The 13548-nt window shown below is 42.9% G+C and overlaps 1 protein-coding gene across 1 annotated transcript; it reads right to left on the reverse strand.

Annotated features, from left to right (window-relative positions):
• Positions 1-1237: 1237 nt before the first annotated feature.
• Positions 1238-12674, reverse strand: LOC144280497 (regenerating islet-derived protein 4-like). Its single transcript, XM_077842596.1, has 6 exons — positions 12556-12674; positions 9709-9931; positions 6971-7068; positions 4774-4911; positions 3413-3518; positions 1238-1431 (listed from the first exon to the last, which is right to left on the reverse strand). The coding sequence occupies exons 2-6, from the start codon at positions 9773-9775 to the stop codon at positions 1364-1366; spliced, it is 477 nt and encodes a 158-aa protein (XP_077698722.1). The 5' UTR covers positions 9776-9931; positions 12556-12674; the 3' UTR covers positions 1238-1363.
• Positions 12675-13548: the final 874 nt, after the last annotated feature.

Consider the following 13548-nt stretch of genomic DNA (forward strand, 5'->3'; position numbering starts at 1 on the left):
TTACCAAGCCTTTTTGCGACCTATAATTTCTGATGTCTTCTTCTTTGGTTGCAAAAGTGACAAAGGTGTGGGGGAAGGGAGGAAGAAGTGGGGTGGGAAAATCAGCTCTCTTTTCACTTCCCTTATCCTCATTGCACTCTTCTGTGAGCCAGCATGTCATAGCTAGTCTCAGCCTACTAATGTCACAGGGGAGCAGGGGAGCTTTCTCAGGTTCGGGTATAAGACTCTGTGTGGACTGGTTGGCAGAGCAATGTGGGGGGAAGCCAATGGCCATCCACACAGCCTGAAGTGCGTGGCTTGGCCGCACAACCTCACTCTCTGGTGGTGCTTCTAAGAAATGCAGATGTGATCACACCAAAGCCGTATTTTCTGTAATTGTCAAGTCCATATTATTTCTTCTTATATAGCTGAGTAGATTCTTGACCTAGAGAGTCCCAAATCTGTACAAACGAAAAATTACCTCCTGAGGATTAGAGCAACCACCTCATAAGGGATCTCAAACCTCACCAGGCAGAGAGGCTTGAGTGAAGAGATGGGGCTGTTAGTGGCTGGGGAGACAGGAGCATCAGGCCCGAGGCAGCTCCAGGCCACTGGCTGTGACTCTTGTCTATCCCCATCAGCTGCTGTACTCACTCTGAAATAACACCACCCATTCACCCCGACACAGAGGTTGGCCAGGCCTAGGGCTTCCCTCCCTCCTCTCGTCAAACCAGGGCCACAGCTGGGGAGGAGCTATTCTGAGGGAAGGCAGGGTCTAGGAGGAAGGAGATGAAGAAACACATGGGCATATTTTTCTGAGTCGTTTCCTTTTTCATTCCCATCACTACTGAACTGGAACAGAGCAATCTTCTACACAGACAGCTACTTACTAAAAGATGGCCCTGGCATCTGTGGTCCACATCAGCCTAATAGGAACCCTGCTGGTTGACATGCCCTGTTGCAGAAGGAAGACTAAGGAGGTGTCTGAGCAGGAGGATGTGGGCACTAGAGAAAGGGCAGAGGGGTTCAGAAGCTGAAAGGGGCTGGGAGCTCACTCCTCAGGTTCCTCCTCCTGTCTTCCAACCTTTACACCTGATGGCCCAATGCCCAGGGACTTCACCAGTCCCCCTAGATGGCCAGAAGTGGAGAGGAGGAAAACAGGACCACAGGGATGGATCCCAGGGTGACCTTTAGAACTGGAAGCCACTGTCGCAAACAGCGTTGAGGACTTTGCCTCTAATAAACTTAAAAAAGTGAGTGCAGCAAGGGCCTCATCAGCCTCTGTTGCCATGTTTACTCTGAGATCATGGTCAAATGCAGCCAGCATGCACAGAGGGAAGAGGACAGGGGCTTGTGAGGGGTGGGCACAGCCTCGATGCACGCTCTACGGTCGGTATTTGCACAGGAAATGCTGCTGCTTGCTGCAATCATTGCTCTCCCAAGTTAAAAAATCTGTAAGAGAATAAACAGATGAAAAGAACAAAGAAAAAAGAAAATAAACACGTTCTAACCCATCCGGCTCTGTACTGCACTTCCCTGTGTTACTTGAGTGCTTTGCTTGGAACCCCGGGAAGGCACTGCCATGGTTAATCTCATGTGTCCACTGGGCTGGGATGTGCGCCCAGGTGTTTCATGTGAGGGAATTTTTTTATTTAGCTGTGATTAGTATTTAAATTAGTAGACTCTGAGTAGAGCAGATTACCCTCCATAATGTGCATAATCATCCAGTGAAAAGATGGAGTTTCCCCAAAAAGCAAGGAATTCTGCGTCCAGGGTGCCCCCCGGCCCCGGACTGTGACATCAGCTCTGCCAGGCTGACAATCACATGAGCCAGTTCCTTAAAAGAAATCCATTTCTCTAGGGGCATGTGGGTGGCTCAGTCAGCTAAGCGTCTGCCTTTGGCCTAGGTCATGGTCCTGGGATCCTGCGATCAAGCCCCGCATTGGGTTCCCCACTCAGCGGGCAGTCTGCTTCTCCTTCTGCTCCTGATCTCTCTCCTCTCTCAAATAAATAAATAAATAAAAACTTTAAAAAATAAATAAAATACAATTTAATAAAAGTGTTCCTCAGTCAATTCTCCATGTGCCTTGGAGCTTCTCTCCTAACACTCTTAGTAGCTACAACGTCCACTTTTGCTTGGTTAACTCCAGTGATGGGGTTCTCACTACTTCCCGGAGGTAGCCCATTCTATTTTTGAATAGTGTTAATTGTTCACAATTTTCTCCCTTAATTTAGACAGATTTCCACATTTTGTTAGCTTCTACCTATTGATCTTGGTTGTGTCCCTTCTATCTGGACTGTCTTACGCCTTTCACAGCAGCGCTAGGGTCTCTGCAAGTCTGGGAGAAGCCCTTCCTTCATCTGCGAGGAGACCTTCTCCTCGTGAAGGGTAGGGACCTGGCCTCAGAGTTTGTACCTTATCCACCATTCATCCTTTGCTGTTGGAAAGTCTTCTTGCTCTTTTTTGTGCATATAAACTTTATTCCTTAGAGGGAAGCCCCCCTGCCTCACGTCCCTGAGTCCTCAGTCCAGGCCTTTCCCAGACCCATTTCCTGCCCAGGAGCGGTGCCCTGGTGACACCATGATGGCCCTTTTAAACCCAATGTCTTTGGCATCAAGTAGCCCCTTTATCTTTGATATTCTGTTTCCTTGTTTTATAAGGGAAATGTTCCACATCATTATCCGCCATGGTTCTCAAATGTGAGGATTTTATGGGTTATGTAGCATCGTCTGGAGACAGTTTTGGTCAAAACGACCTGGGGTGGTGGTGGATCTACTGACATCAGGGTATCCTGAACCTACGATGACGGGACAGTCTCCACAACAAAGAATTATCCAGCCCCAAATGTCATTGGTACAAAGGTCGGAGACTAACTTATTAGCATAAAAAGCCCAGAATGAAAGCAGACAAGAGAAACCAGGAGACTCACGTGATCATGTGCAGCCTGCAGCTGAGGGTCTGGGCCCTGCATTTGGGGGACAAAATCCAGGGGAACAAAGAAGAGGGAAGAATGCAGGCAAAGACGAGGTCCTGTGCCTCCCAGGGACCCCTGAGTATCAAGAAGTCCGAAAGGAGTCCTGCATGTTTGCTCCCGGTAGTCGGGGTTTCCCAAAATGTGGCATCTTTCCCCCTCATGGTATGAATATAATAGGATTTTAAAATAAGCCTATTTCAGAAAAAAAGTGCATGGATGTAAAGAACCTATTAAGTAAACAGATGAACCACTGGGCCATTGATACGGCCGAGACTGTAAAGTGGTCACAGATGACTGAAGGTCGGTACACCATGTCTGTGGCAAGACCACCGTCCTATAGAAAACAGAGTTGTTGGTGTGGATGGGCGATGAGGAGCGGACGGTCCATATTTGCTCTTACAGGTAAAGGGCAGGGCTATGATTTAGGAAGAGGCAAGGGACAGCACGTGAGGACTTACTGTTCCTGTCGCTTATGTCCGCACAGTACATGTTCTTGCCCATGGACTCACCAGACCATCTTTTATATAAATAAAAGGCCCCATCGATCCACTGCCACTTCTGCCTCTGCAAGTGACCAGAGATGGAAGATAGTCAGCCAACAGGCCTCCTGCTCACAGGCTCATAGCCAGGGGCTCCTCTCCAGCCCTCTGAATACTTGTAAAAATTTGTCATTGCAAAAATAGGGGAAGCACAGAAATGTGCACAGAATGAAAAATAGAAAACTCATCCCATTTAATCAGTGAGAGAAAAACATTACTAATATTTTGCCATATTTACTTCTGGTATAAATGTTTTTCTCAACCACAACAGTTTTATGTGCTAAAATATGAGCTTTAAGATACCTCTTCAACTGTGTATCTTGCTTCCTAAACATTTTGAAGTGGGAATGGTGTACTATAATTCTATTGATGATGATTATATTGTTTCTAATTTACAATTATTATAAAGAATACTGCCATGAACAACTTTGTTCTGAAGCTGTTTCTGTACTTAAACATATTTTCTTAGGTAGAAACCCAGAGGTAGAATGTTTGGGTCAAAGGGCATGAATATGTTGAGGGTACTGACATGCATTTCTCCAAACTACTTTCCAAACACTTTCCAGTTGTATGAATTTAAGTCTCCATCTACTGGAAAATTTCTTTATAGCCTTAAAAATATTATTCACTGAGGGGCTCCTGGTTGGCTCAGCGGGGAGCCTGCTTCTTCCCCTTCCTCTCCATCTGCCCCTCTCCCTCCCCCTGCTTCTGCTCTTGCATGTTCACACATTCTCTGTCTCTCTCTCTCTCTCTCTTTCAAATAAATAAATACATCTTAAAAAATTATTCATTAAGACAAAGCAAAAGCTTGATAATCTTACAAATCAAATTATATTGCTATTTTAATTTGCATTTCTTTGATAACTAGAGACATTGCACAAATTTTTCAGGATTTTATTAGCCATTTACTTTCTTAAGTTATGAATACAGAAAATTAAATCCTCTTCTATGACTTAAACTAAAAGATCAACTTCTCTTTAAAAATAGCATAGTGGTAAGAGTTATGGGCATCATTTTTTGACATTATATCAAAATCCACGGGCGCCTGGGTGACTCAGTGGTTGAGCCTCTGCCTTTGACTCAGGTCATGATTCCAGGGTCCTGGGATTGAGTCCCATATCAGGCTCCCAGGAGGGAGCCTGCTTCTCCTTCTGCCTAGGTCTCTGCCTCTCTCTCTGTGTCTCTCATGAATAAATAAATAAAAACTTAAAAAAAAAAAAAGAAAATTAAATCCATCCAGCTTTCCCAAGGGGGCATCTGTGAACCAACTCTGAAGTTACCTTTTGTGGGTCATGCAGGCCTATCCACACAGGCTGGTTTCTTTGGAAGCCAGTTATGTACTTTGCTACCATGTTGGCTTCCTTTATATTCTGGAGAGATGCCAGGTGGGCTCCATTTCCATACAACTGACACTCGAGCTGTGGGCAAGAAGTTGTGCTAATCAACTCTTGAGGTTTAAAAGCATTGTCCTCATCCCAGAACCCTGGTGCACCAAGCAGCATGGAGTGTGCAGCCCCATCTCCTCCAGAACTTGAAATCTAAACCCCATAACACTTCCTGTCTCCATAGGAGAAAATACAACTGTCACAAGTGTGAGGTTTCAGAGGAAGAGGCAGCCCGAGGCAACGTTGTGAGCTTTAGGGTCAGTGGAAGTGCCTGGGCTCCTCCTGTTCTTGCGTCATGTTACCTCAACAAGTCATATGACCTCTCTGAACTTTCCTTACCTGCTACACAAGGGAATATGTGAGGATATAATTGCTATAATTACATATTATAATTCTGCATCGCAAAAAATCTAAGAAATCACTCATTATAAAATGTGCCTTTTTGTTCATGTCCCACCAGGAAAGAAAGAAAAAAACACTGCCACTGTATCTAAATAAGGGAACATCTGATTTTGGAGGTGTTCAAATGTGAACAGGATGTGGATAGGATAGGGTAGTGTTCTTCATGGAGCACCTTCAGTATGATGAGCATCTCACACATGCTCTCTCACTGAATCCTCACCCAGTCTTAACAAATAGGAGCCACCTTTAGTTTATGGTGGAGAAACGCATGATCAGAAAATGGTGTTAGACTTAATTGCCTAAGAATAGAGCCCAGGTCTGCATAACCCCCAAGTTCCATGTCTGTTTTATTTTAAATTATTCTGGCCCCTATATTGCACAAGAATAACACATGGTAAAGTGTAAACAAATGCTCTGTACTTTATTTTGTACCAAATAGGAGGAGTGTGAATTGTCTAAAAATGAGTGATGCCTCTTTCAGGAGAGAGGAGACTCTTCAAATGTTGGTTTAGAATTGAAGATCTTGTGTTAGCTACTTTTTCATTCTAGATGAATGTGCCTATCTGTTTGCTTTTCCTCAGCAGTAGCCACAGGACTTAACCTATTTGGATTTTTGAGTATCTTCATCCCAGTAAAGGTAGACCAGGGACTGGTGTGGAAGCACATAACTATCTGTTCTGTTGCAACTTTAAAAACTTTCAGCTCCAAAATTTCTTAAAGTTGCTTCTCAAGAATTGAGGAAAAGCTGATTGCTCTCCATCAGCTTACTTTCTATCAGTGAATAGTGTCTGGGAAACTCCTTCTTCATGTAGTTCTCTCTCTCTCTCTCTCTCTCTCTGTCTCTCTCTCATCCACATCATCCCAGGAAGCATTGGATTAGGGCTGACTTCTCTGGGTTTGCTTCACTGCTTACTCTGGGTGTAATCTTGGGAACGTCACTTATGCTTACACTGCCCTGAAATTTTCTGTTTCAACATCACAATTTTGCACTAATCCTGCACTTTCTAAGGCCACAGAAGACTTTGTATCCTCAATAGCTGTAACTTGGTAAGTGCTCCATCATTGCTGAGTTATTTGTATACAGAGTTCTGAGGCCATTCTGGGTGCAGATCACACCACATATCCCTATGAGGTGCCCCCAATCAGTCACATCAGTTAAACCACTGCAACCCAGAGAAAGAACAGCATGGGCTCCCCACAATCCTCTGAGGTGGAGCGCCTACTTGAGTATCTTCAGTGAAATAAAACCAGTATATTGTTGGGTGGTGTAGACAGTGAAGCCTTCTATTTGTTTAGATTGCTTCACTTTCTATTAGGTGGTTCTGAAGACCATGTCCCAGGCCTGATAAATCTGGTACAGCAATTCAGTTTTTCTTTCTATAAGGTCTTTATCTTCTTATTCTCCTTATCTTTGTGTATTTCTGTCCTCACTGACAGTAATCTCCAACAGCAATGGCTGTTTTTGTTTATTCTTACTTCTTCATGGACCACCTAGGGTCTGGGCATATAGCACATGGTCCATCAATGCTTTTAGAACTGAATGAATTGAAACATACAACTGCCTTCTTCCATCTCAGCAGCCTTAGAATGCCAAAGAATAACCCTTAGTTCTGAGTTACATGAGACCTGCAGCTCTGCGTGGCATCTTGCTTTAGAGATCCCTGTCTAAGCGTGGGGCCAGATTTCTTACCTCAGCCTCAGACCAGTTCCTCAGCTTCCGGAAGTATCCATAGCAATTAGACTTGTAATAAAACCATCCAGGAGCACAGCTGGGTCTCATGATGATGTCTGCACAGACACCAAAGGCAATCACAGTCATGATGGCAAAAACAATCAATTACCGCACCAGCCGGTGTACAGAATGATGGGGAGGCTGGGTGCCCTGAGGAAGGACCCTGCTATGTTGCCAAATCTTTATACTGTTAATCTTACTCCCAGCCTTCTCCAAAGGGAACTATGGCCTTTAGAAGGATAACTGTGCATTGGAGAAAAGGATACAATGAGATCTTTGGGGGATTACTGAACACTGATTCTGAACTGACACTAATTCCAGGATACTCAAAAAGTCACTGTAGTCTGCCAGAGGAGAGGCTCATGGAGGTCAGGTGACCACAGAGTTTTAGCTAGGACCATTTCATAGGGTCCTTGGGACCCCAAGGCCATCCTGTGATTATCTTCCCAGTTATGGAATGCAGAATTGGAACAGACATACTCAGTGACTGGAAAAATCCCCACATTGGTCCTAAGGTCAAACAGCCATAATGAAGGCAGCACAAGAGTGGATGAGTGGGGGGATCCCTGGGTGGCGCAGCGGTTTGGTGCCTGCCTTTGGCCCAGGGCGCGATCCTGGAGACCCGGGATCGAATCCCACATCGGGCTCCCGGTGCATGGAGCCTGCTTCTCCCACTGCCTGTGTCTCTGCCTCTCTCTCTCTTTCTCTCTCTCTCTCTGTGACTATCATAAATAAATAAAAATTAAAAAAAAAGAGTGGATGAGTGGCATAGATTGGTAGTTGTAGGCATTACAAGAAAGGAGTGCTGGCTTTGGCTGGGGGACACAGGACAGGTTAGATGGCAACTTGGATGGAGCTTGAGGATGGGTGAGCTGAGCTGTAAGTCAGTAGCAAGGGGACATGTGAGGCAAAGGGGGGTGTGAGCAGACGAATGGGGGCAGAAATGTGTAAGCTGTGCACAGCAAGAGCAAGCATTTAATTTTGTCTTAAGTATAGGGAATATTTCGGGCAAGCCTGGTGGAAAGGAAATGAAGAATCAAGACCTGAAGCCAAGGAATCTGTGACAGAGTGAGGCACAAGTTCTTTGTGCTAGTGGATTAGTGAGTGGGCTACGATACCATATCTGAAGGTTTAAAAAACAAGAAGGTGGCTGAAAATGCAGAGGGCCTAGATGTTAAAGGGAATGCCAAGCTGGCAAGTTTGGGCTTTGTGACCATGTGGCTGTGCTCCAATGCTAGAGATGAGTGCAAGGCTCTTTCTATTCCTAGTGGATGTCCACAGACTGTTGTTGTCACAAAGCAAGCATTTCCTCACTCCCCTCTCAAGTGACACTACTGTTATTTTCCCTGTTCTATTTCATCCCTTGCCTATAAATCTCTAGGGATTTCCTATGCTTTCACATAATCTCCCTACTCTGGCTAGCATGTGAGGGCTTTCATGACCTGGTCCCACAGCCCTAACCAGTTGGATCTTCCTATGCTGCAACCCCAGAAAGTCTCTACAGTTGAGGGGACGATCTGTGGAAGACTAATGGAGTGACTGGTAGGAATGTCCTGGCTCTACTTCACTCCCCAGGTTTAGCTTGGATGAATTTCAAGCCCCTGCAGGGAAGCCAGAACCAGAACAACAGGGAACTAACCAACTGGCTAGTTGGCTCCACAGGAGGGCTTGAAGGCTGCCTCCCATAGTCTTTCACACTCTAGCATGGTTCAGAGAAAGTGGCTGAATTCCCCAGGACCGGGCACCCATAGGACTGAGAGAACTGGTGGCTGCTGGTTGGCATGGTGTGGAGGGCAGAGAGCCTTAAAACACAAGGACACATCCAGGGTAGGCTAAGACAAGAACCACAGATGTGAGTCACGGACATGAATACGATGCCCAAAGAACACTACTTCTCTCCCTATGTCCCTCCAATGGATCTCCCCATGGCCAAAGTATTCCTCAGTGGGAAGAATGTCAGGTTATATACATGCTCAGGCATGGTTTCCTTCACGGGGCCATATGGGACTATGAAAGGCACCCTGGACTAGGCACCAGAACATCACATAATCTTACTGTGTGATCTTGGACAAGTCCCCACCTCCTCTGGGTCTGATTTTCTTCAGAACAAAAGCATTATACCAGATGTACCCAAATCTCATTTTCCATTTCAGATATTCTATGATACTTATTCTTAATTCATGTGTACAGTCTTCTTAGCTTTATTTCCTAGAAGATCTTAGGTTATTGATTCTCACTTTGTTGACTCAAGTACTTTGTACTTGATGCTGGGTCTACATGTATGCAGGAGTCATCTCTCCCATGAGGCTGTAAGTCCTTTGCACACCAGAATTCCCAGCATATTCAAATGGAAAAACAATGTGTAAACATTGGGTAGCTCTAATTAGATCTCTCACTTATTGACCACTAAGCATCAGGTGCTTTAAATACATTATTTCCACCCTTTACAAGAAACTTGTAAAATAATTGTTATAACTGACATTTCGTTGATAATTTAACTATGGCTTACAATTATACAAGGCTAGAATTTGATTCTACAGTCCTTGCAATTTTTACCATGTGACATGGTCTTTCATTCCTGTCTGATATCCACTGCCTGCAGCACCTAAACATTTTTTTTTGGCGAAAGGAGGGCTATGTGAGTTTGCTGCATGACTGGCTCTAGGCTCAGTTCCAGCTGAGTGACTGATACTCACTACCCAGGACGTCAGTGCTGGCTATGCAGCTCAGCAGTAGGAGCAGCCACATGCTTTTGGGAGCCATCGTCCTCTTCCCTGGACAGCAGAAATGCTTCAGAAACCTCTACTATAGGGGTCTCAGATATCTGTGAGTTTTTCCCTTGAAGTTCTTGGATTCACCTGGATCTGCAATCTGAGCACAGTGGGTGAAACGGACCCAGGAATTTAGATGCCAAATCACCTAAGGAGGAAAAAAAATTTTGTTCTGGTTAAACCCAGATTATACAATAAAGGAAGCCTCAGGGTAAATGTAGAGATTAGGAATATTTAATTTATGTCACCTGCAAGGCCTCTGGCCCAGTGCCAGAGACCTAACTGTACTGGGTACTGTAACTGTACTGGGCTGAATAGTTTAAAAGTCTGGATGAAAACATTTGGTATATTGTGAAGACCTTGCTTCTGCTATTTTCAGGAGAACCAGCAAGCTTTCTCACAGTTGGAGCAGTAATGGACTTTCTATAGAGTCGATTCAATCAAATTAAGTTGGTCCCAGGAGTGAATTTTTCTGTTAGAATCAAAAGTAAATATATGATCCAATACCCACATTTCACAGATTAGAGGACCTGAGGTCTATGGGTATGAAGTGGTTTGGTCATTGTCACATGGCTACAAGTAGATATTAGGGCAACCTTCTGTTCTTTACACTTAGGTGATAACCATCTTTTTTTTTTTTTAAGAAGATAGCTTTGTTATCTTTCCCCATCACCAGACTGTACATGAATTATTAAAAGATCAGTGAAAAACTGGAAAATAGGAAGTAAATTCAATCTTCCAGAAATAAACAATTTAGTGACTAGCTGATAGACATCTTTCCATGTACATCTGTATATGTGTGCAGGTCTGTGTGTCATTTTATTTATATAAACAGAGTCATAGAGTTCCTTTACTTGGTTTTGTTTCTCAGAAACGGTTGATTGTAATGAATCTTCTTCCCCTCACATAAGTGTTATGCAGTTTTGATTCCCTCTTTAGTATAAGTGCACACACACACAGGGTTGTGACTTCACAGACATGCACAGTCACAATGATAACCTTGGCTAAAATGCCCTCTGAATGGGCTGTTCTATACATTCCAGTAATGGTGCACAGACAGCAATGCCAGTTCCCCCAAACTTTGAGGGACACCTAATTTGTCCAGTTTTTTTTCTTGCTAATTTTGGCATAATAAACAAAAATCTCATTGTTTTGTTAGTATTTTTAAAAATATTAGTAATTAAATTACTTAAATTAGTATTTTTTTAAAATGTTCAAAATATATAAAAAGCTGAACAGCTTTTTTTTTTTTTTAATTGGAGTTCAATTTGCCAACATATAGCATAACATCCAGGACTCATCCCATCAAGTGCCCCCCCTCAGTGCCCATCACCCAGTCACCCATCCCCCCACCCACCTCCCTTTCTACTACCCCTTGTTTGTTTCCCAGAGTTAGGAGTCTCTCAGGTTCTGTCTCCCTCTCTGATATTTCCCACTCATTTTCTCTCTTTTCCCCTTTATTCCCTTTCACTATTTTTTATATTCCCCAAATGAATGAGACCATATAATGTTTGTCCTTCTCCGACTGACTTACTTCACTCAGCATAACACCCTCCAGTTCCATCCACGTTGAAGCAAATGGTGGGTATATGTCACTGAACAGCTTTTTATATGATGATTGATTAGCTTTTTAAATATCTTTTGTAAATTTTTGGTTTACAGCTTTGTACATTTTTCCTGTTTGATTGCTATTTTTTTCCTCAGGAATTTGTAGGGCCTTTCTTTGTGCATTTATTGCCTTTCATATATTATTAAGAATATTTCCCAGTTTGTATTTCTTTTCATTTATATCTTTTGCCACACTGAAAATTTCAATAATGTCCATATTTGCCTTCTCCTTTATAACATTTGGAATTTATATTAAAAAACAGGCCATTACCATCCACATAAGATTAAAATATCTACCCATATTCTCTTTTATCTTCATTCCTCTGACATTTATTTTAGTGTAAGCATGCCATTGGGTCCAAGGTTTTTTCCCAAATGATTATGAGGATGAGGGATTCCTTGAATCCTGCTTTAAGCATACTTTATGATCCAAAAATCAGAATATACATTCTGTCAAATAATAAATTGCTTAAGGGAAATGATGGAACATAATATTCAAACTTTCCTAGACAATCTGAAGATTCAATCCCTACACAAGTCCATGTGAGCACTCTGACACAGTGTGAATAAAGGAAACCAAATGGTGAAGGTGTGATGACCACCCCTTAACATAATTACATTAACCCTGTATTTCCCTGATGAACCTCCCTTCCGAAAGTGATGGAGGTACTCTCAATGTCCTGCAACCTCCTTAAAACACAAACAGCAAGGACTTCTCTGTCAAACTAACTGTCTGGGGGAAGGGAGGTACGGCATCTTTTGGAATAATCTATAAGTGGATCTTATCACACTGACATTCATTGAATGCTCTCATGCCACCTAATCTAACCCTAACTAAGTTGTATTGTACATATTGCTAACTTATTTTACCCATGAAAATACCACATTCATTGAGATTAAGTAACTCCCAAAGTTTCACAACTACTAGATTTCACAGCCATGATTTAACCTGACACTGACACCAAACATAATGCTCTTTATAAGGAACAAAAGAAATGCATAGTTCAAATTTAAAAACACAGCAGCAAAGAGCATGACTAACATCATTAATTAGACCCAAAGCTTATAATATCTGGCCCAGTGAAGAGCTAGCAGAGGAAAACTAATGTTCAAAAAAAAAAAAAAAAAAAAACGTCTTCTGCCCTCAACTGGGTAGAGAATTACCTGAATGGCCCTCAAGGCTTTGAAGACCCCTGTCTTCTTTGGTGTCCTGAGAGATCCCAGGGAGTTTCCTGAGTTCTTATATCTTCTTGCTTCCAGAATTATATGACCTTTGTTTTAATCATAGAGCAATAATATTGCTTCAAGTAATAATCCATCCATAAAAGTCTTATCTGTAGTCAAAGCTAATGTATGAGAGAAGGCTTGAGAATGAATCAAATAGCCAGAAGAACTCCTCCCTGTTTGTAAACAGCCTTTCCTTTCCATCCCATCTTATCAAAACTGACAACATCCTGTCATCTGTGAGAAGCCCATCTTCTCTCACTCTATCTACTTTTTCTTCTGTCAATCTTTTTTATTTCTTTCTACTGTTAATTTCCTTTCTTTCTCCTCCCTTTCTATAAAGATGCCCCACTTCATCTCTGGAGAATCAGGATGTGTCTGTCTATCTTTGTGGAAAAGATTTGCCACCAGGCTGGATGGAAGGTCTGCATCCCTGCCGTGTGCTCCAGGGGTCCAAACAGACTTTCCCCTTTAAGGCACCAATCCTATCCCCCTCAGCATGCACCCCATTCCTCAAATATCTATTTCAGCTTCTACTGTTTGTTCCTCAGGAACAAGGCACTGAAATCTTGTCCTAATGCAGGACAATTATGTCAAAATAGTTCACATTGATATACTGTTTTACCATAGAGTGTTTCTGTGAGATCCTAACAGAACCCCTGGGAGTTATGTAGGACATTTACCCTCATTTCACACTGACGAAACTTAACGTTAAGAGATAGTAGAGAGCCTGCTCAGTCAGGTGTGTGATGCTGGTCAGTGGTGGAGCTGGATAGTGACCTCAGGTCTTCCCTGTTTCCTGAATCACACACTCTTAAGAAAATAGCCTATTTAGAAAAGGCAACACAATTTCTTTCTCTAGTGTTGATAGCCAAAAAATTAAACTATGTTGAAAATATCAGCAATTATTCAACCTCAAAAGACTAGAACTTT

The sequence above is a fragment of the Canis aureus genome, chromosome 12, assembly GCF_053574225.1.
Source record: "Canis aureus isolate CA01 chromosome 12, VMU_Caureus_v.1.0, whole genome shotgun sequence".
Classification (NCBI taxonomy): Eukaryota; Metazoa; Chordata; class Mammalia; order Carnivora; family Canidae; genus Canis; species Canis aureus.

Coding starts and splice junctions, on each gene's coding strand:
- LOC144280497 (XM_077842596.1), bottom strand. CDS start 9,775: ATGGCTCCCAAAAGCATGTGGCTGCTCCTACTGCTGAGCTGCATAGCC. Junction 7,069..9,708: donor CAGCACTGACGTCCTGGGTA/GTGAGTATCAGT, acceptor GTGTCTGTGCAG/ACATCATCATGAGACCCAGC. Junction 1,432..3,412: donor GGACATAAGCGACAGGAACA/GTAAGTCCTCAC, acceptor ATTCTCTTACAG/ATTTTTTAACTTGGGAGAGC.